This window comes from Athene noctua, chromosome 13 (genome assembly GCF_965140245.1).
Source record: "Athene noctua chromosome 13, bAthNoc1.hap1.1, whole genome shotgun sequence".
Lineage (NCBI taxonomy): Eukaryota > Metazoa > Chordata > Aves > Strigiformes > Strigidae > Athene > Athene noctua.
The window spans coordinates 20,413,083-20,435,341 of record NC_134049.1 but is presented as its reverse complement, the minus strand read 5'-3'; the positions used below and the strand labels follow the sequence as shown (position 1 = coordinate 20,435,341).

At 49.1% G+C, this 22,259-nt stretch overlaps 2 protein-coding genes across 5 annotated transcripts in view; one reads left to right on the top strand and one right to left on the bottom strand.

Annotated features, from left to right (window-relative positions):
• Nucleotides 1-897: 897 nt before the first annotated feature.
• Nucleotides 898-3,887, bottom strand: ISL2 (ISL LIM homeobox 2). Of its 2 annotated transcripts, none has more exons than XM_074917552.1 (6): nucleotides 3,785-3,887; nucleotides 2,606-2,795; nucleotides 2,103-2,365; nucleotides 1,712-1,995; nucleotides 1,453-1,623; nucleotides 898-1,285 (listed from the first exon to the last, which is right to left on the bottom strand). In XM_074917552.1, exons 1-6 carry the CDS (start codon nucleotides 3,840-3,842, stop codon nucleotides 1,169-1,171), a joined length of 1,083 nt encoding a protein of 360 aa, XP_074773653.1. In that variant the 5' UTR covers nucleotides 3,843-3,887; the 3' UTR covers nucleotides 898-1,168. The 2 variants fall into 2 exon arrangements, with proteins under 2 accessions (XP_074773653.1, XP_074773654.1); XM_074917553.1 differs by having other exon boundaries at nucleotides 1,712-2,025; nucleotides 2,136-2,365.
• Nucleotides 3,503-22,259, top strand: part of ETFA (electron transfer flavoprotein subunit alpha) — a 40,000-nt gene continuing 21,243 nt past the window's right edge. Inside the window, exons 1-4 of one of the 3 annotated variants that reach the window (XM_074917554.1) lie at nucleotides 3,503-3,553; nucleotides 18,826-18,975; nucleotides 20,784-20,865; nucleotides 20,966-21,048. In XM_074917554.1, coding sequence (XP_074773655.1) covers nucleotides 3,518-3,553; nucleotides 18,826-18,975; nucleotides 20,784-20,865; nucleotides 20,966-21,048 — 351 coding nt within the window. In that variant the 5' untranslated portion in view covers nucleotides 3,503-3,517. Of the gene's footprint in view, nucleotides 3,554-12,996; nucleotides 13,087-18,825; nucleotides 18,976-20,783; nucleotides 20,866-20,965; nucleotides 21,049-22,259 lie in introns of those variants that run through there. The other 2 variants (XM_074917555.1, XM_074917556.1) reach the window with 2 other exon arrangements.

Below are 22,259 nucleotides of genomic sequence, written 5' to 3'. Positions count from 1 at the left end.
GCCCTGAGCGCGCTCCGGCCCGGGCGGCGGGGAGGGAGCGGGAGCCGGGGAGGGCCGCGCCGCGCTCCCGGGTGATGCCGAAGGCAGATAAGGTGCCGCCGCCAGCGTCTAGACGGGGGGACGGATACACGCGAGGGGACCGGGGCTCGCCGCCGCCGCCCCGGGGAAGAGGCGAGGCGGCCCCGCACGGCGGCAGGTGCGGGCACCACTCGGCCGGGCGCGGGGGCTGCTCCGAAAGGGAAACCTGCGCTCCGCCTCCCCGGCTATAAATAAGCGGCCCCGGTCGGGAAAGCCGATTAGCGCCGTGCGGGGAGGCCGTGCTGGCAAAGCCCGGCCCGACCCGCGCCCCGATCCGCGCCCCGACCCGCCCCGCTGCGCGGCTCGGCGCACGGGGAGCCCCCTCCGCCGCCCTCCCGCCCCTTGTTTTTCGTTTCAATCCTTTCCTTTTTTTTTCTCTTTTTTTATTAAGTCCAAAATATTTAATCCCACTATTCAACCGCTGACTCTGACAATAAATAACAATAACTTACTTTTGTTCGTTAAAGGCTCAAACAATCCGTCCTCCGTCCACTGATAACTTAACATTATTAGTACTGGTTTTCCCGTTAAAAAGTCTCGTTTCCGTGTCCCGGTTTTCCAGCGATCGTGCGAGGCCAGGCGCCGCGGCCCGGGAGAGGCATCGGCGTGAGATGAGGCTGGACGGCGCGGCTCCGCGGAGGGAGGGCCAGGCCGGCTCCGCGGCCGCGGGAAGGCGCGCGCGCCGGGGGAGTCTCTCCCCCTTCTGTATATTTTTTTTTTCTTTTCCCTTACAAAAAAGGAAGAAAAGCCGTCCCCGGCGCAAGCGGCGGGCGAGGCAGCCTGTCACCGTGCCGGGCTCCAGCGGGGAAATCCGCGTTTCTTTGGGGAAAAGAAACATCGAAATCCGCAGGGGAAAAAACCCAAAAAACGAAATAACCAGGGCGGGGGCTCTGTCTCCGGTCTGGTGAAGGCAGCGAGGATCCCGGTGCTTTTTTGGCCGTCAGTAACATATTTTTTGTTTGTTTTTAAATAAGAATAATTAAAAAACAAAGGCGTTTGTCCGGCGCTCTGGGAGCGGCCCGGGGCCGGGTGTCTCATGCAGGGAGCGCAGGCATGCGGAAGTCCCGCGGCGGCGGGCGGCCGGGCCGCCTCACGTCTCGGCCGGGCTGGGCACCATGCTGTTGGGAGTGTCGGGGAGCTGGGAGGACAGCGAGGTCACGTCGCTGCCGGAGGAGGTGCCCAAGGAGCCGGACTCGGAGAAGGAGACCTGGGGGAGCAGCGGCGGTGAGGGCCCGGCGCGGTGTGTCCCCCCCCACCCCCCTGCCCCGTGTCCCCCCTCCCGCAGCGCCCGGGCCTGGCGGGCCGGGACATGCCCCCCCCATTCCCCCCCCCGCCAACCCCCGCGGCCCGACGGGGCGGCCCGGCCCGGCTCACCAGCTGCTGGAAGGCGGCGGGCTGCTCCAGGTCGCTCTGCAGGGCGAACTCGCTGAGCGCCTTCCAGGGCGGTTGGTAGGTCTGGACCTCCACGGCGCTGCCCTGCACGGCGCTCTCGTGGCGGATGGGGCTGCCGGCCACCAGCGGCGTCCCGGTGAGGCCCTGCAGGCTCTGCGGGCGCACGGGGCTTCAGCGCCGGCCCACGGGGCTTCAGCGCCGGCCCTGGACACCCCCCGCCCCCGCCCCGGCCGGCGCTCACCGTCTTGTCGCTGTGCTGCTGCTGCTGGAGCTGCTTCATGAGGATGGACTTCTTCTTGTCCTTGCAGCGCTTGTTCTGGAACCAGACGCGGATGACGCGGGGGCTGAGCCCCGTCATCTCCACCAGCTGCTCCTTCATCAGGGCGTCGGGGCGCGGGTTGGCGGCGTAGCAGGTCCGCAGCGTGTGCAGCTGCTTCTCGTTCAGCACCGTCCGCACGCGGGTGGTCTTCTCCGCCGCCTTGTGCGCCGGCGGCCGCGGGGCGGGCGGCCGCCCGGGCACCGGCTCTGCGGCGGGCGGGGAAGGGCGCGCACCGTCAGCGCGGCCGCCCGCCGTAGCGCCCCCCCCCCCCGCACAACCCCCCTCCCCGCCCGCCCCGAGGGGGAGCCGGTACCTGCGAGGTGCGCGGCGGCGGCGGGCGGCGGCAGCGCGGGGCTGCGCGGGCCGCGGGCGGCGGCGCCGTCGGGGGGCGGCCCGTGGTCGGCGCGGCAGAGCAGGTCGCGCTCCCGCAGGCAGAACTGGTCGCCGGGCAGGAGCTGGCGGCCGCAGGCGGCGCAGCGGAAGCACTCCAGGTGGTAGACGTGGTCGCGGGCGCGCATCACCAGGTCGCTGCTGCTGAAGGCCGCCCGGCACTGCGCGCACTTGATGCCGAAGAGCCTGCGGGGACGCGGAGGCGCCGTCAGGGCCCGCGGCCGCGCCGGCGGGGCGGCTCCGGGCGGCGGGCAGCGGCCGAGAGCCAGGTTTTCGTTTGGGGGAAATTCGGGGTGGGGTAGGGCTGGGGTGGAGGGGTTTTGTGCTTTCTCGGGATTTGGTTTGGTGGGTTTGGGGGTCTTTTTGGGTTTTTTTTTAAAAAAAAACCAAAAAAACAAAAACGAGCGGCGGCGCATTGGGGGTCACCTGCTGTAATCCCGCTTGCAGTAGGCCTTGCCGTCGCGCAGGAAGCATGTGCAGGTCTCGTCCAGGGGCTGCCCGCACTCGGCGCACTTGAGGCAGGCGACGTGCCACTCCAGGTCCGGCGACACCCGCAGCAGGAAGGGGTCCTGGATGCGGCCCCCGCAGCCCGCGCACAGGGCCAGCCCCGGCCGCCCTGCCGGGAGTGAGCGGGGCACGGTCAGGGGCAGCCACGCGCAAGAGCAGAAGCGCCAGGAATTAGGGAAAGGCACTTTTTTTCTTCTTTTTTTAACGTTTTCTCCTTTTGTCTTGGGTTGTTTTGGGTTTTGGTTTTTGTGTTTTTGTTTGTTTGTTTGTTTGTTTTCTCAAAATAGGAAGAGAAATAAAGACAGAGACACGGAGAGAAAGAAAAGATGAAAACACGAAAGAAGATAAATAAATACAGCCAGAAATAAAAAATCATAAACTCGATCGAGGGAAATAAATGCAGAAAGACGGAGACATAACAGTAGAATTTCGGAAAAGGAGATAAAAGCAGAAACACGGAAACACTAAAACAAAAGCTGAGGAAAAGCTGAAAGAAAGCAAAAGAAATAAAAACGGAATGACAGAAAGAGAAACAAAACCAGAAAGAGACTGTTAAAACGGGAACATGGACAGGTCAAAACAGTAAGAGACAAGAAATCAAAGAGACGGGAGAAATAAAGCCAGGCAGAACCAGAAGAAGAGAAAGAGAAGGAAATAAATAAAAACGGAAAGAGAAATTAACAACAAGAAAGACAAACCGAAACACGGAAAGAGAGAAAGAAAGGAAAACGGCAACACGGGCAGAGCAAGAGGGGAGGGAAGGAACGAAAGAAAGAAAAAGAAAAAGCAGAGGGAATGAGAGAAAGAATGGAAACGGCAGAAAGACGCGAGATGGGCAGCGCGGACAGCCGACCGTACCGGCGCTCGGTAAGGAACGGCGCCAGCGGGGCCGGGGAGCGCGGGGCACGAACGGGAGCGGCGGCACCGGGGATGCCGCGGGCCGAGCCCGCCGCCGTGCCGCAGCCCTTCCCGGCGCCGTCACCGCGCCCGCCGGCCCGCCCGACGGCAGCGGCGGCGCGGAGCTCGGCCCCGCAGCGTCCCGCAGCGCCCCGCGCCCGCCCCCCCGCCCACCCCGGCGCCGCGCTGCGCGGCACTTACTCTTGGAGGGCTCCCCCATGGCGCCCGGGAGCGGCCGCGGGAGGAGGACGTCCACCATGCGGGCGGCCCCCTGCGCACCGGCCGCGATGCGGGATGCGGCGCCGCCGCTCCACCACTACCCGCGCCGCGCGGGGCGGGGGCCGCGCCCGCCCCCCCGGGCCCGCCCCGCCGGGCCGCGCCGTGATGTCAGCGCGCACCGGCCGCCGGGGGGGGGCGGCGCTGACCTCACCGCGCGGCCCCCAGAGGCGATTGGCGGCCGCGGGGAGGGCGCCCGCGGATTGGCCGTGGGGAACAATGGGCGCGCGGTGGCGCGCGGCGGGGCGCGGAGCGGTGCGGAGCGGCGCGGACGCCCCGCGGGAGCCCCGGCTTGCCGTGGCCCGACGCCGGCTCGGACGGGGCGGGCAGCCCCGCGCGCCGCGGCAGGGGCTCCTCCGCGGGCGCGGCGCGGGACGCGCCTCGGCGCCCCGGGCAGCCGCGGGACCCACCTGGCAGCCGCGGCCGCCCGCGGGACCCTCCGGCCTCCCGGCGCGGTGCCGGCGCCGTGCGCCCCGGCCCCGTACGCGGAGGGGACGGCGGCATCGGCAGCGCCAGGAGGAGGAGATTCATTTTAGCTTCTTCCCCCTCTGTTCTCCCTAGTATTCTCCTGCACGTTTATGTCGCCTTTTATTTTCTCCTTCTCTTATTTCCCCTTTCCTGTCCTTTCCCCTCTCGTTCGTCTTTTATTTCGTTGTCCCTTTTCGCTGCCTTTCGGCGTGCCGCAGGCAGGTGCCCGCCGGCGGGCGCGGCGGGACAGGTCCCCGGCGCTGCGCGGAGGCGCATCCCCGCGGCAGACGGGAAGAGGCTCCGCGCAGGACACCGGCTCGAGGCTGCGCGCCTGCGGAGCGATTCCCTGCTGGGGGGTGTGCGCGGGAGGGTTGCCCCGACGGACCCGAACGGGACCCGCGGCACCGTCGGGGCGGCCGTCCCGCGCAGCAGCCGCGTCACAAGTTGAAATTAGAGGAACAAATAGTCTTTTACCGCACTTTCGTGCACCTGATCCCGTGCTGCTCCTGCAGCGGGACCTCTCCTGTTGCTTTTTTATCCCTTCTATTCATTTTTCCTCCCTCTTTCTCCCCAGTCTCCGTGGGCTTCTCGTGCAGTAGCAGGAAACAGAGAGAGCGCTTCAACGGCCTTTGACTCAGTTTTAAATTCCCAAAGACTTCTCAGCACAGCTCAAACGGTCCATGAAAGCTTTTACGTGCTGGAACTGGGATTGCCCCTCTCTGGGGGCTTTGGTCCTGTCCCTCCCCTCCACGCAATCCACTTTTTAATTTTACAAACGGAATTTGACAGGCATAGACCAACCTGTACGTCTGGGGAAGGACACGGGAACTTTAAATTTTGGCTCAGGAAGGGCAGGCTGTGCTCATTTTGCTCGGAGGAGGGAAGCAGGATGGATTTTCCAGCTGAAGCACTTGCTTTTTGTGCGGGTCGGGCACCCTGTAGGTATGAACCCCCAGGAGCTGAGGAGGGGGGAGAGGATGATTTGAATGCCCGACATTGGACTGTTTGACCCACTCCCCCCAGCCTGACCACAGCCCCTGCCACGCCTTCCAGGCCCCCAAATGTTGAAAGCAAACATTTAAGCTTGCGCAAGAGCCGAGGGAGTACCCGCCTCAGCAGGGGCACGTGTCGCCAGGGGATTTTGGCAGCCCTGCCCACCCCTGCGTGCCGGAAGGTGCCGAGGTGCAGCGTGGCGATGACAGCCCCAGGGCAGGGCGAGCCCGCGTGTCCCCCGCCTGTGTGGCAGTGGCAGGGTGGCCGTGGTGCCTGTCAGGGTTCGCGGTCCGACCGCCGCCTGCCGTGAGCGTGGCTCGTTTGCCAGCAGCAGAGCTGAGCTGGGAGGTGAGCAATGCAAAAGGGGCACTGGAAAAATTTGGCTGGCTCTGCAGACTGGGGTGACCCCGTGAGATGGGTGACGGGAAGCTCCGCAGCGCTGCCATGGCCGTGGGGCGGCACTGGGTGTCCTGCCCGTGCCTGGGCGCCTGGCAGGAAAGGGGGTGCAGAAGGGTGACTTCAGTCTGAGCCGGAATCCACGGAGTCCTGAGTGAGTCAGTATCTGCATGTGTTAATAACAAAATGCAAAAATAAAATGTCAGAGTGATAGGAGAATGAGACATGTCTAAGAATACAGCAGCTTGGCAGGGATGCTCCCTGTTGCATCACCCTTTTCTCACTCGAGGGCAGGGTCCTCTCTGCTCTCCCAAACCTCCCACCAGTTTAGGAATAAGAAAGGTTACAGCCGAGCCAGCCAGACTTTTCCAAAGCGGCGCAAAGCCACGCTGCAGGCACACCTGTGCCAGCACAGAGCAGCGCGCTGACACCAGGCGGGGACGGGGGGACCGGACTCGGTTCGTCACCAGGCGGGTAGGAACGGGGCGGGCAGCGCTGCGCAGACAGTTCAGTAGAGAACCCCCAAAAAGGACTTGCCAGGGAAATGCTGAAAGCCCCGAACCTCCTCTAGGTGATACATGAAAAACTTTTAAATGACTACAGGTGACGGCAAGAGGTATAAATCCAGCCCCATACCACCGCGCTTTACAAACAGGTTAATTGTTGGTTCAGTTGAGGGGGGGTGAGGGAAAGCATAAAATCCTAAAATCACAGAATGATTCAGGTCAGGAGGGACCTCTGGAAAACCACTTTCAGGTTGCTTGGAACCTCTGCAAATGTTTGCTAGCCAAAGCCAAATGCAATCTCTCCTGCCACACCGATCGCTCCTTGCTCGCCTCCACCCGTGTCCAGAGTTTCCGATCGCTTTCGTGGCAATTCCGGTTGGGTTTGGTGTCAGAGCTGGCAGGGGCTGCCTGGCCGCGGGGTGAGGCCATCTAACAGAACTTCCCACTCTCTACGGAGCAACTCTCTGGTTTTTGCTCCCAAATAGAAATGCAAGTTCCCTCTAGAAAGGGGAAACGGTAATAATTTTTTTGTTTGCAGCAGATTGCAAAGGCAGTAAATGCTGATTCTTTCAGAGCCAGCCATGGATTAAGTCCATTATAAAATTAAAACAGATGGAACACAATTTCACTTACATTACAAAAAAGGACAGGAACCATCTGCAATAAGATTTAGCATTGCAAAGCTATTGTTATCATGTTACCATTAAAACCTTTGATGAAGGGTTTTCTTTTCTTTCATAAACTTGTTCACATGAAACAAATGTTTTATTTATCCATCTTCCTAAGATAATCATATTTTATTTTAAAAGATGACATCTCTCAAAAAAACCCCAGCTCTTGGTTGTAACAGAGCATGTGAAAACAAAGAAATGTTGTAAAACTCCAACGTCGAACCATTGGGGGGCTTCCATGGGGAGGATGTAGCAAAAGGAAAATTCCCTGTTCATTTTTTCTTTAAAAAACATTTCCTTGTGTTTGGGGACAATGTCTGATACTGAAAATAGATAATTAATGAGATAATGGGATACTGCATGTCACCTCCTGTCCAATGGGATTATCTGATGGCTAATTATGGACAGATTGTGATTAATGTGATTATGGATTGGATATTAATCTGATTCTGGATTGATCTAGTTATGTTTTAGTCTGCTCCAAATGGTTAATTGGATCTGAGATAATAGAAATGCAGCTTGCACCAGATTTTGCCACATCAGTTGATGAAGTATCTTTTGATCTGGGTGGGTTGCGAACAATAAATTATTTACAGCTGTTGAGAAAATGACTCTTCCTTAGAATGTAGTCATTCATTTTATTTTCGAGAGCCTTTGAAAACAAAATCAATATCCTTTCTAAAAGGAGATGTTGACAAAAGAAAGGCACGTACATAACTCACAAACAAATGTGACGAAATTAAACAGTGGTTAACCCGGTGGCCTAATGTCTGGTGATGCATTTGAATTGCTATGTGGAGCTTTGGGCTCAATTCTTCTGAGACCAGCAGGGGTTGGGAGCATTGCAGGGGAAGAGGGCCCAGCTCTGGGGAAAGTGGTATTGCACAAGAGCTACTGCCAGCCCTGCTATTGATTAAGAGTCAGCCATGGTAAAATGGCAAAGGGAGCCCTTGCCATTTTTTCCCCTCCGGATAAGAAGGATTCAGAGAGTTCATGGGTGCAGAAAGGACTCGTTGGTCCATCTCATCTGGCCTCCCTCATACCAGACCATGCAATTGGACCCAGTATTATTATTTTTTCCCCTCGCAGTGAGCCTGTTAATTTATGGTTGACCTCAGTCATGTCTCCCAGAGATGCATCTGGTCTTGATGTAGCCTGCCAGTGCCGGAGAGGCTGCCCCGCTCCCTGAGAAGCCATCCTGCTTGTTAACTACTTTCACTGAAATGGCAAATTGAGGTTATATTTTAGGTTCAGCCCCCAGCCACTGGATCTCATTATGCTATTATCTCTGGGATTAAAGGCAACGGGTAAGTTACAGCATCTTAGACTTTGTGACAGGGCAAGCAGGAGGTGCATTAGCCTTCATCACCAGGTAGCATAAGCTGCAGGTAACTTCATCAGAAAGTGCTCCTCTCTCAACAGGCTTTGTAATAAAAATATCAAAACCCAAGCAGGTCCCAAAACACTGAAAACAGAGGCCCACTGCAGCTGCTGTGCTTACACTGAAGTGTTATTCACTGAGCTGAAACTGAAGGAAAAAAGGAAAAAGCAACTTTCCCTGACGTGCTTGCAGGCATGGAAAGGGCCGTTCCTCTGGGGTGGTTTCACGCGCTGGCTGTCCCTGCCTCTGCAGGAGTGGCTTGGGCTGGCACGAGCGGGAATACAGTGGCATCTGGATTCCTCTCCAGCAGCGTAACGGGCAGAAAGAGCAGCTACCTGTTTAAAAAATAATGCTGCTATAACCCAGCAGAGAATTTTACATGCATCTCCCATTAGCGACAAGGCAAGCTGTGTGCTGGAGAAGGGCGGCAGATTGCGAAATGCCCGTTGCAGGTGTCTGCACTGGGATGTCTCCCCACCTGCACCGCCTCCCTCATCGTCTGCCACTCCTGGATAGGACTAGCTGCCTTTCAAGGGAACCTGAGCCTTTGATTTCAGGAGGTTATGAGGGTCCTTTTTTTGCCTGTGACCTCATAAGAAGGGGCTTTTTAAACTCCTCCAGTGATCTCATTCTCTAGGACTATGCAGCAAATGTGATGTGACCTTGCTCCCTGACTCCCTTGTTACTTGATTGGCACACGGAAATGATTAGCAAGTGAGAGGAGTTTGTAAGAAAGGGAAAACACCTGGCTGTGGTGGCTCTGTAGGCTCAGTATCAGTAGAAGGGTTGTCCCTGCTATGGGGTGGCTTTGGGGGAGCTCACTCCTCTGTCCTCCACTTTGGAAACAGGGCTTATGGTGTTGTCCCCTTCCAGAGGGCTGCCGTAAAGCCTCATGAGAGACAACCTGCTGATCCGAGACACACAGGTGAGTGGTTGTAAGATGATCTGGGCAGAGCATTAAGCACACCTGTGGTGGTGTTTTATTATAAAGGAACTCAAATGGCAGACATGCTGAGATGTATTTTTGTGCCAGTGAGGAGCAGAAAGCAGAACCCTAGGAGACATGTCCCATGTTGTGTGGAGGGCCCCATATTTGTGGCTGTGGGGAAGGGGTGAGTGCACGGGGATGGGCAATACCCTGGGGTGGCTGAACCACTTGGGTCATGAGAGATTGCAGCCCTTCGGCACAAAGTATTTCACCAGCAGAGAACTCTCCTACTTCTGCTTCCGAGGTGGGTTTTTGTCCTGTCCCTCCTCGCTGCTGCCGTCTGGTGCTGGGCCACAGGTCCTGCCCATCGGCTCAGAGAGCCCCACCGAGCCGTAAGCAGGTTGCAGTTGCTTTAACATTATTGGATTTTGACAGATTAGGAGGCGAATCCTTTCGTGTGTTGGAGAAGCTTCCCAAATGAAGCTCTTCTAATTTATCTGAGTCAGCTATCCCCAGGGTGATTGCAGGAGGAGTAAGCTAGGGATGACCCGTGACAGAGGGGACCATCATAGCAGTAATAAAAAAATTCCTGCCCTTCAGTAAATCCCTTAGTCATGAGGCTGTATTAGCTGGATTCCATATGTTTTAATTAGGAATTATGTATTTGAAGGGAACCGAAATCCGATTCTAGTGGAGACATGATTACATATTTGTGATGGTTCTCATTTCATTTGGCTTTTGTAGAGATACCAGTACAAATACCTGCTCTTGTTTGCAACCATATTTTTAAAAGTTTGAGTCCTCCGTGTTACTGATTTTTTAAAAAAAATTATTTATTTCCCCCCTCACAATAGTGTGAAAAAATGTAATTCCCTTTCCAATTCAGAAATTGGGTCAGCAGATCCTAATGAAATAATCCTGGATAACAATGCACCACACAAGGATCTGCTTCCACTAATTAATGACTAATTTTTCTTTCAAAATACGAAGCACTATCCTCTGCTTGCCGTGCACAGTGACTTCACCTCCAGCGGCACCTGTTGCATGTTTTACCGTTTCTATTATTGTCATGCCCTAGGTGGGAAGGTCAAATAGAAAAAAGCTTTTTGCCATGGTTCAGCTAATATGGATCATGCTGATATAATCCCTACCTGATTACAGTTATAAGCTCCTAAAACACTGGCCATAAGTGATAAAGACTTCCTTTGTGCTTCAGGGTGTAATCCGCATCAAGCCAGTTTCAATAAGGATTATGTGCATCTGAAGTGTTGCTGAGGTTTTGAATCAAAATTATAAACAGAAAACACAATAAAAAGCCTGTCACATCTCTGGAATGGTGACTACACCTTGAAAGCTGACCTAAAGGGTGGCAGTGTCACTCTGCTCGTGAAAATATGATATATGCTATTAAACCAGCTATGTAGTGAAAGGATCAATTTATTCTGAGCTGTGATGCTGTTAGGTCAATTTTGACAGTAGCTCACTCTTGGTTTTGGTCTGAGGTATTAAAAAACAAACTCAAATGAAATCAGTTCATTTATTTTTGTGCTTTGAGTTTTTACGTGTACATGTGTGGTTTCTTTTATTAAAGATTTCATCCCCATGAGATGTGCATGTTGGAAGCTCAGTTTTAGATCTTAAAATAGGATTATGAAATTGTGTGCCATGCTTTTAATGAGTAAAATTACTGTAATTAATTAAAAAGACATAATGGCTGAGTTAAGGATGCCCAGGATGATGTTCTTTCGTATCCTTATTTTGCTTTTTTTGTTCCTTTTGTTGGATTACCCAAGGTGCAGATAGGAATTCCTATATTGTATAAAACTTCGTATCTCTGAAGAGTTATGCTGCTCCTTAACCATCTCTCAAACTGGCAGTGAAGAGTTGCTTCAATTATTTATCCACTTCTCAAACCCATCTTGAGGTCCTGTGACCAGCAAAATCATCTTTCCCCTCATTTTCAAGAAAATAATTTTCTGTTTTTTTCACCTGATCATTTGCTCAATCCAGAAGATGCACAGGCAGCCCCAAATACTCATTCTGTTTTCCTCATTTTTGGGGGACTGGTTGAAGGGCGACGCCAGGCCTGGTCAGAAGTTTGAGCAGCCCTGGAGCTACTTTAATCTGTATAATCAGGCACAGGCCCTGCAGGAGGTTTGTGACTTCCTTCAGCTCTTACCTCCACAGCCCTCCCTCAGGGCTTGGGGAGTTTAGGTAGTGCTCCTGGGCTAGGAAGCTGGAATATGCAGTACAGCTGCTTTTCTTCTATTACAGAGATATTTGAGATTTGAGACAAAGTAAATTGTCCATTCAGATGCTTGCACTGCTGGACCTGGTTAGCTTTTGCTGTAAAGCAGTAGTACTTTTTGGCATCTGATATAAAAATCATGTGGCAGAATAAATATTAGAGGTGATCCTGTGCCAAGCCGAAGAGCCTTTCTGATCAATTTGCCTTCTGCTTTTCTGCAGGGTGCCTCAGAAATGCAGAACAAATCACTGACACGCTGCAGATTGCTGCTTATTCTTGGAAGAACGGTCCGATGGGGCCATAATTATTCAGGGTTTGTTTGTTTTTTCTCTAAACCACTTCAGGATGAGAAGAAAGAAAGAAAGAAACTGCATTCGTGGCTTGCTATCTAGCGATTTCCGGGATGGGAAGTCAAGTCAGAAACGTCCCAAATCCATGTGTGCTTGGGGCTCCTGGGCTGGCGGACTGGTTACTTCAGTGTGGTGCTCCTGATAGCTTCTTCGGAACACCAGGTTTTCAGAGAGCCACAACACTTAATTTAGCAGTGAATTTGGCCTGAAACGTTTTGTTTCATTGATTTATTTTACTTATTTATTTATTTTTTTAAAATCCCTCTCCGATGCCACCTGGAAAAAGATCTGGAGGTATGGAAAAAACCAGCAAGTCCTAGCCTGTCCCCGGGGTACCCTGGTGCTATGGAAGGTGTAGGCACAAACTGTCTTGCTTTGGTTTTGTGAAATCAAAATAATAAATAATAATTTAAAAGTTCTATAAATTATTCAGAGCAACTGAGCTGTTCTCCACTGGTGCTGTGGGGCCGAGCACAGCGGTGGGGTGAGGCAGCTGTAAATCTGTCCTGCGAGGGGCTGCCGTCCCGGGCTGGTGTTACCTGACCGGCCCGGGAAGCTGTCGGGCCGTTGGGGTTGCGGTGTTCGGGCAGTGCCCGAGGCGGTGGGCTGCGGTGTTCGGGCAGTGCCCGAGGCGGTGGGCTGCGGTGTTTGGGCAGTGCCCCGCCGCCGGGCTCCCCCGGCGCCGCACGCTCCATCCCCACGCTGCCGTCGCTCCCGCCATGCGCCCGGTGCCGTGGGGAGGGGGGGTAGCCCTGGGCCCGCCCGCGCTGCCTGTGGCCTCCCAGGCTCCTGCTGGCTCCACAGCCGCAAATGAAGGCTTTTCTCTTCTTTTCACATTTTTATTGGCTTGGGATAGGATCTGGTCTGGATCACAGGCATTTGCAGACAAAACGCCGCTTCCTGTTGTTTTCTTCCCTTTTAAGGGCTTTAACGCTTCGTGGTAACAGGGAGGCCGGAGGAGGCTGGTGGCGGTGACGAGTCCGGTCGGACGGGGGCCCGTCTCCCCTCGAGGGCTCCGCCGGAGCCGTACGCGTACCCCGACAACGGCGGCGGCTCCGCTCTGCGCCCGCCCGGCCCGCGAGCGCGAGGTGCGGGCAGCGCCGAGCCCCGCCCGGGAGGGGCGGTAACCGCCGGCCCCGCACGAGCCGCTCCCCGCCGCCCATTGGTCCGCCGCTCCGGCCAATGAGGCGGCGGGGCGGGGCGCGGCCCGGCTCTCGCGAGAGCGCGCGGGCCGTGGCGGCGGAGCCATGTTGCGGGCGGCCGCGGCGCAGCGCCTGAGGCGGGCGGTGAGTGAGCGGCGGGCAGCGCGCGCCCCCTCGGCCGGGGCGGAGGGCGGGCGGGGGGGCAGCTCCGCCGCGGCGCCCGGCGCCGGTTCCCTTCCCGCCGCCCGGCCGTGCGGGCCCGTGCCCAGTGGGGCAAAGGTGGGGCGGGGCGGGGCCGAGCTCCGCCGTCGGCCCGCCCGGCAGCGGTGGCCGAGGGGGTGTCTGGGGGGCGAGCACCGGGCGCCGCCGGGGCCCAGCTCCTCCGCTGGACTCCGCTTCTCCCCCACGCCGTGGCTGTAAAAGTTCGGGAGTGGATGCCGGGTGCTTAAGAAGCGCTTTACAGCGCTCACCGCGGGCAGGAGCTGGGGACGGTTGCCCTGCATGAAGAGCTGCCGTGGTGTCAGGGGACGCCTTACACTTCTCGGAGCACTCGCTCTCTTCCACCCGCGTACAGGACTAACAGGACCAGAGGCGCTTTCCTTAGAGCGGGGAGCGACTTCTGGACTTTGTTACTGCAAACTCTTAGAAGGACGTTAGTGGCTCAGGGAGAGGCTTTCTGGCGAGCACAGCGTTTCTCGCTCACACGAGCTCAGCTCCGCAGAAATGTGATTGCTTTAACCGTCACAGTCTGCGGACGGAGCTGATGTGAAACACTTGTTGCTTTTCCCTGTTGACCTTCGTACTGCTCAGCTGGGGGGAGTGCTGAGCTTTTGGAGGCCGTTTGCTGCTTGATTGTCATGGTGGCTGTGTTACCAAATTTAACGACTAGGTGAACTCAAGGTTAATTGGAGTAGATGATTCATGAAATGTCCCTGAACGTCTGTTCGATCTCGAAGTGTGCACTAGCAGACAATCCCTCCACTAGCACTGTGTGTAAATAGCCCTTCTAAAAGAGCTTGAAATCTCACAAGGCTTTTACAGGTATTACAGTTCTGTACAGCTCTAAAATAGGAATTATGGATGTATTAATTGGTTTCAGGTACTAAGAATGGCTTAAAAGAGGAGTAAAGGTAGACCAGGACAACACATGATTTAATCTAAAAATGGTAATTGTTGTAATCGTGTATGTCTTTTAGTTGTTAGGCTGCAGAGCAAAGGTCTCGATCTCAGGAGCTCCTAGAACATATGGTACTGCTATGTAAATAATACTTGACTCACGATCACCGCACAATTCAGTTTCATGTCCTGGAAACATGAGGTCAGCTCCTTGTTTTTCAGCCATATGCATCTAAAATTACAGATTTACAAAATAAAGTCAATAAAACATTGTGTGCATCTTCAGTGTGTGGGTAACAATGTGGTCTGCAAGAGAAGCAAAGCAAACTCCAGCACTGCTAACACTCACGCAGTTCGAGAGTGAATAGAGAGTAAAACAGGATTCGAGAGACCTCAAGTATGAGCAGCAAGGAAAGACTGGAGTTGTGTAACTTAGAGGTGGGGGGACTGAGGAGGAATATGAGACTGCAAGTACACAAAAAATTGGCGCAGAGGCGCAAATAAGCCATGTAGTGAGTTCACTGCCAGTAGTGTTGTCTATATTTCAGAATTGTTGCTTTGTTTTTTATTGATGGTTTGCATGGGATATATCTGGAGAAGTTTATCACGTCTTTCTATTGTTGCTTCAAGTTATTTGTAATTTTGAATATTTATTGTGATTACTAAATAAATCCTTTTTGTAAGTGTTTTGTGTATTCCTTTTGCTGTTCTTTGCTGCAGTTTTTCAGTTCAAGGGGCCTTTAGTCTTGTTTTTCTAGTTAGTGTGTCCTGGAGTTAAATAGCTGTCTCTTAGACCTCTTCTGTAGCCACATCTCTGTGGAGGTTCTAGGAGAAGTATAAGCTTCATTCCTAGAGCACCCTCCTCTCCATGAGCTTCCCAAATATTTTTTCTTCTAAGTTTTGCAGCTACAAGACTCTATTAATGGAATTAGGCATTGCTTTGCTGTGCAGGAATGTGTCCATTATCTTTAGTAATACCCCAATTCCTAGTTCTTGAAGTCAGTTCTTGGGAATTTTGCCCAGTGATAATGGGTGTTTGTGAGAGACATAATTCCTACTAAGCAGTTTTAAAATTTTAATTTCTGGCTGGCTTGCTTTTACAGCTAAGAAAATACACTCAAGAGATACCTTTGTGGGTCCATGTATTAGGTGCTTTTGCCTTGTGAATTTCGGTTGAGGTTTAGTTCCTAAAAGTTCCAATAGTTCCTCCAAAGAGGCCGGGAGGCAAACACGGTTTCCTCAGTGAAGTTTCTAAGAGCCTGTTTCATATTCGTGCATATTTGGGGCATGGGGCTGTGTAGTTACAGTCAGCCTGCTGTAGCTCTTGGATTTCCTGGCAAGGACTTTTTGACCTTCCCATCTTTTTGTTCCTGTGTCTGCCAAAGTGTTACAGAGCCGATTGCATAATTCTTGCATCACAACAAGTGGCCAGTGATACCTGTCTGCTCATCACTTTCACCAAGCAGCAAGCAAGGATTTACCACATTTTTGTCTGGGATTTTCCAGCTGTTAATGCAGGTTTTGTAGCATATAAGCAGCAAGTCCGTGCTTAAGAAGTGCTGGGCCTGCCCATGACCTGTCTATGTGCTGAAAGACCAATATATGTTCAGTTTGCATTGGCGTTGCTGTGACGAGCAGATCACCTGTGCAAACTGAACGAGTACTTTGGATGTATGGGGTGTTGGCCCCGTGTGGGTGTTTATCTGTGCACGGGTGCAGGGTGTGTCCAGATTTCTAACATTTGGCTGGGACGGTAGCAGTGAGTAGTCTCAGTTGTTTTGTCTGAAGTCTAGAAATTCAGGCATTATGCTTAAAGTTTTCACATTCTGCTCGGGAAACATTACTGAGTTTCTTGGGATGGGAGCAAAAGGATGCTTTGAGGAAACTTGAGATGATAGATTAATCTTAATTGGTGTATACTGCACATCTAGGTTGATCTCACCAATTTTGAGATGTCTGGAATTCAGAGACCAGATTTGCTCTACAGTAAATGCTGGAGGGGTGAGGGGAGTTGGAAACTCCAGACAGTTTTCCTTCATTAATGTTTGTTTTAGTATAAACTGAATCGCTGTCTGGAGTTTCCACCAGAGAGGAAATGTAGATGTTTCTGCTATAGGAGGAACATAGGTGCCTAGCTTTGATTTATATCTAAACCCAGGTGAAGTAAATTTCCAGATCTGCTGGTTGCTGGCAGATGTGTTCATAATCTGCTGGCATGCTTGAGAAGCCACTTGATTGCTCAAGTTTGTAGGATAACTGTAATTGATTTCTTTGGATAGCCTGATTTTTCAGAGTTTGGTTTTCACCGGGGACCTTCTGTGGCACAAGTGCTGCGTGCTGTTTCCTCTCAAGGCATTGTTTTCAATAGTTTGGTTGTTCTGTGAGTCTTGTTATTGTGCTTTTTATCCTTGCTGTCAGCTGGTTAGGTTTGTACTCAACCTTCCTTTTTTATCTAGGCTTCAAAGTAGACATCTTGCCCAAGTACAGGTGGAGAAGTTATGTCAGTGGAATAATGGGCAGTTCTTGCACACATGCAGCTGGACAAGTTACTTCATCAAATTAACTACCTGTCCTATTCATTGACTCATTGCAGATTCTCAGTTTTCAGGCTCATATGTGAGTGGATGAATTACCCTCTGGTTTTACTGCAGAATCTTTATTACAACAACCAAAAATCAGTTTGTTTTTGTTTTGGTTTAGTTTAATTAAAAAAATTACACATGTTAGTATATTAAAATTCAGATTCGAACAGGAATCTTATTTGTCACCCTGGATTTTTTTACCCAAGATCTAGAATGTGACTTTTAATTTATCTTAAATCTGGTCTTTGTGTTCAGAAATGTCATGCATGTAGGCCTGAAGTGACCTTCTGGTGTGCAGTTCCCACAAATATAAAAGGTGGGATTATCAGTTTAAAAATAATACCTAGTCAATGCTGTAATATCCAGTCTGCTCAAGCAGCAACCATTGCTCTTATTCTTTTTTGGCTAAAAAAATTATTTCTCGGTTTATTCTAGAATCATTTGACACGTTGATATAGAGCTCCTCTGGTGGTGCAGTACTTATTTAGGGAAAAGATCATAGTATAGTTAGAATTAAGTGCGTGTTTAAAATGCATGCGGCTCCCTTTGGAAATCTGAAAACTTCAGAGTCTTTCAGGAGCATGGTCCGCTTTACCCTGCAACACGACTATAAATCATTGGAAAAGTGGGCTTTTTGCCACAAAAGCATGGATTTATTCTTCAAACGGTGACTAAAATGTCATAATTTTTATTGCAAATGATGTATGAAACATAATCAAAAATACGGTGTCTGATCTATATTGGCAATAAATATTTTGTTACTGGCAATTGGCTTCAAATGATCTTGGAATTTTTAATCATAGCAAGTAACCTTAAGCATAAAAGGAGAAATGCAGTGCATTTTCACAAGAATCCTTATTGTCTTAATCAAAATGTCAAATTACAATTCTGATTCTGCAAAACCGTATCTTTATATTTTTACCCTGTGATTAGCTTCAAGGAAGTCCTCGGGTTTTGTTTTCTCTGTGAAGTTTAGCGTGTTGGTAGACTTTGTGGGATTGAATTTCATATCCAAATTTTGGCCTCTCAGATTTTCTGAAGCTTTCTTTTCTAGTTTAAGTAGTGGGTGAGTGCATAGTTGGTGTGAGGGGAGATGGGGTCAGAATATATGTTTAAAAAAAGTATTCTTTGTCTGTGCAGTCTTTAGCATTGTGTTAGTATTTGTGCCTTGGTCATGTTAACGAATATATTTTATTTTCCATGTGTTCCATATTACATTGATCGTAACTCAAGTCTCGATCTAGGCTTTATGTAGGATAAACAAAGGCTTGAAGGATAGTATTTCTGTTCCCACCCCAAACCCTTCCCCTAACCTAGTATTAGTCATGGAGGAATAACACTTTTTCCAGGTTCACCTGAAATTTAGAGAGGAAAGTCTCAGAGCTTAGAATATTTTTATTTGGTTTCGTGGAACTTTGCCTTACTTTTTTCCCCTTTTCTTTCCTTCATTTTTGCTTTAGGAGTGAAAATCTGTGTGTGGATGCTGAATCAGTCAAAGTTACTATTTGAGGACCTTTAAATTGTGGTGGTAGTCTAACTGGTGAAGTGCCAAATGTTTTAATGGAATATAGGAAAATATGAATCCAATACTTATCAACAGTTCTATTAGTGTGTTTTCAGGCTGTGAGTCTTTGCTGCTTAACTGTCGCCCTACCACTGCATACAGTTTTGCCTTTATACATAACTGATTTTAAAAGTGTCTTCTGTAGCTAGATTTTGGCTAAAACCTATAGTAAAAAAAACCCAGATCAAGACAGCAACCCCCAAAATACAAGAAGTAAATATTTATTTGCTATCCTTGAGTTCCTCGTGTCTTAGTCTTGCTGGTCTAACCTTTGCTAAATAAGGTACTTAGTTAAATTGATCAACTGAGCTCAAATGGAATGTATTAAAAAGTTTTTCTTAGTATTGTTCTGTATTTTCCTGTGGAGGCTTTACTTTAAGCACAGCATGTAATAAATGTGCTGAAGTCAAGCAAGTTTATACTTTTTTTTTTTTTAACACCTTATGTATTCTGCCTTACTTAATAAAAATTATCTAGATTCAGCCTATTTTGTTTGACAGTAGTGTATAATTGACAGTTTGCATAATTGATAACTTTTTGTAAAGCATTGGAAGCTCTTAGGAACAGTTTTTTACTTAAATGCTCAGTACCAAACTCCTGTCTGTCTCTCTCTCTTCAAAGGCATCGCTACTCCGGAGGTTTCAGAGTACGTTAGTCATAGCAGAACACAACAATGAGGCTCTTACACCCATTACACTAAATACTATCACTGCGGCAAAACGTCTTGGAGGTGAAGTTTCTTGCTTAGTAGCTGGTACCAGCTGTGACAAGGTAGGAAAAGCTATTTTCATATGAACGCAATAATGAATGCAGTGAAACAAGACTTGGTAGCATCCTGGTCAGCCCGAGAAATAATATGTAGTGAAGAAGAACTGGGCTGGGAATTGCTAATCTGCAGGAAATGTCCTGCGCTTGAACTGCTGCTCTTCTGAAATGAAAATACGGGTATAGATTTCATTTCACAAGGGAGAATATCCATATCAGTTGTTACAAGCTTAAGCAAGCAAATTTTTATAGGACTAGAAGGACAATTAACTTATTTTAAAAGACTGTTTCCCTGTAAAGTTTGAAAGACAAATATTGTGGTGCCAAGAGTTTGGAAGGAAGTTTGCACACATTCAAATGGAAACCAGTGGAAATGAAACAGCACAGTGACAAATAGGGCTTCTGAGCATCTTGCTTTTACTAGTCAACTACTAGCAACATAGTGAGAATGGGCTTGCGACCTGAAATTCTGAAATCAGTGCTTTTTGACTATAGCTCACATCTAAAAAAAGTTTCTTGTATGTTAGCTGTTGTACTGTTAGTCTAACTTCTATGGGCAAAATCTAGCCAATATAGTTAGTGTATTAGTGACAGTTTTATTCCAATGTGATGTACTCTGGTCTGAACAGCAAAAGTACAAATAATTATGCCTAGTATTTTTCCTACTGGGCTATTGTTTATGAATTCTGAAAGCAATCAGTAGTATCTCGTGCAGGAGGCATACTTACGGCAGCTAATTCACAAAGAGATGAAGAAACCTCAGTGGCTATTCTAAACTGAGGCCCAGGTGTTTGAGGTGAAGACCTCGAAGCAAATATTTAGATCAAAAAAATGGGGAAAAAAAAAAGTTTGCCTGATAATGTCTGCCTTTGAATTTCTTATTCTTTGGCACTTGCACAGCAGAAAAATGATAGGGAATGATCGGTTTGTTCTTTTTTTCATACTAAGTATATGGTGTCTATTTGGTAATGTATGTCATGCTGGGAAAAAGCAGATTACAAAAAATGAATGGGTGTTTTTTAAGTTTCTTTGTAAGAATCTGTATTGATAGGACAAAAGAGCCAGTTACTCAGATATTCGGTAGAGCTATTACAGAATTTTTGTTTATTTCCTCTTGTTAATTTTTGAGGGCAAACTGATACTCAGCAAACTCTGTAAAACTACACTAGTTCTGGGACAATGCATGTGGTCTCCAGACACTGCTGTCAGTCCTCTTCTCTCTGATCTGCAACAACCCTTTTATCATTTAGACTTCACTTCTGCAAATTTAAAGGAAAAAATGCATAAATATAGGGTTGAAAATATACATCATGTCAGTAGGCAGAGAGTCAGCTGCAAACAAAAGATTACTCCTAAGTTTTGGACAAAGATCATAACATTGCTGTACATTTGTATTTGCATTGTATGCTTGTGTGGTAGATGTTGACCGATTTAAAAGAAAGTAGGATTGGTTTCTTGATGGTTATATCAGAATACTGAGCAATAATCCTCAAGTGTGATTGCTATCGGCTATTGTAATAAATCACGAGATCATAGTGTAATCCTGCATGCAGGAGGCAAGCTTTCCTATGTTTGATTTGCTTTGTAGTTTTCTGATTTACAAAATTCATTTTCATTATCCTATAAGGCACTATGCTCTGAGTCAGAAGAGCTGCATTTTGTTCCATCAGATTTGTTCTGATTTTGAAATTCACATACTTTGTGTTCCAGATTTATCTATAGGCTGTGAGGTTTTTGCAGCAGGGACTCTGTCACGTTGTTTGTTTGTGGTGCCTGTTTAGTACAAACTAATAATAATTCATTTGTAATCATAGGTAGCCCAAGAACTCAGCAAAGTGCAGGGTGTTGCAAAAGTTCTGGTGGCTCAGCACGATGTATACAAGGGATTTCTAGCAGGTGAGAGTTGTTCTTGCCTATTGACAAAAAAAATGGTATTTATATTTGGGATTGAAAATAAGATAGCTGTAAATTTTGAGCAATGTATTTTTATCCTCAGAGGAGCTGACTCCCTTGATTTTGGAAACTCATAAAAAATTTAATTACACCCACATTTGCGCTGGAGCATCTGCCTTTGGGAAGGTAAGTAGATCAAAGTGCATCAAAAATTTCTTGTAGAAAAGAGACACTGTTGTATGTAAGAGTGTGAATCAAAGGTCTGAGAGAGGTCAGCTGTGGACAGTTTTGAGTTTTCCAGAAATGTTACAGTAGTTCACTTAAGAGGTCATTAGTTAGAAACACTGATTCATGTCTGAGTTTTATTATGGGCTGGTTTGGAAAAAGGAACAGTGTAGAAGAAATATTCAGTGGTAACCAGCTACTTCTATGTAGATAAGGGAAAATGTACAATAACACAAGATAGATCAAGTGATCTGAAAGCATTATAAAAACTGCAAGGCAAAGGACAGTAAATTGAGATGAAAAATGTATTATTTGTGTGTTGAAATGAAAGTGTGCAGAACTACTGGAAGCAAATCTTCTTTGGAGGGGGGAATTGCATCTGTGATGTTAGTCATGTACATTGAGATGTCTGTAAATATATATAAATAACACAGATCCAAGTCCTAGCCAAGGTGTTTTTTAATGAAAATACAGTTTTTCAAAACTTGCTTTTTAAGGAGTGTGCTTTTAAGTACGCAGAGAGCCTCAGCACTAACAGTCTGGTCAGCGTTGTGGTGCAGCTAAATTAGAGAAAAAGGATACTTTGGAAATCTTGCCGGTGTGGGATGAATAATGGCATCAGCCTTCCATCTGACTACTTTCACTTCCAATCAATATCAATCTGTATACTTGTAATTTTGCTGAGAGAAATCTTTACATGCTTGAAGTCTTAGGGTTTTTTTAATTTTATTTTTTCTTTTTATTTTTGATCTGCGGTGTCTTAGTAAAGGTTAATAGCTTTTATTTTAAAGCTTATACTTCCATTTTTGAGTGCTTAATGTGAGTAAAGATTTCAGAACCGGGCCCTTTGTGTTGTACCAGATTAGGAGTGGAACAAAAAGCAAGCAAAGCTCTTGCTGTTGTTAATTTCTTCATGATTTATGTTGCCCCTTATATCCTCCTTCTCATTCCTAAAGGTGCTAAGTAATTTTCTAGAGTCAAAGGAGAATAGATATTCTAATATTAATTTAAAAAATAATATTTTTTTGGCTTTTGTGGGGGAGAGTGCAGTGTGGTTTTTTTTCCTATTGTCTCTGGTAACTAGCTTCCAAAAATCCTTTTTTTTTTTCTTCTTGAAGTGCTAAGAGCTCGGCAATCCATAATTGTCAATTTTCTGAGTAAATGGCATCTAT

Excerpts from the sequence above, each read along its gene's own strand:
- ISL2 (XM_074917552.1), bottom strand. The coding sequence starts at position 3,842 with ATGGTGGACGTCCTCCTCCCGCGGCCGCTCCCGGGCGCCATGGGGGAG. Across the intron at positions 2,796-3,784 it reads CATGGGGGAGCCCTCCAAGA|GGCGGCCGGGGCTGGCCCTG; the intron begins GTAAGTGCCGCG and ends CACTCCCGGCAG. Across the intron at positions 1,996-2,102 it reads CGCCGCCGCGCACCTCGCAG|AGCCGGTGCCCGGGCGGCCG; the intron begins GTACCGGCTCCC and ends CGCCCGCCGCAG.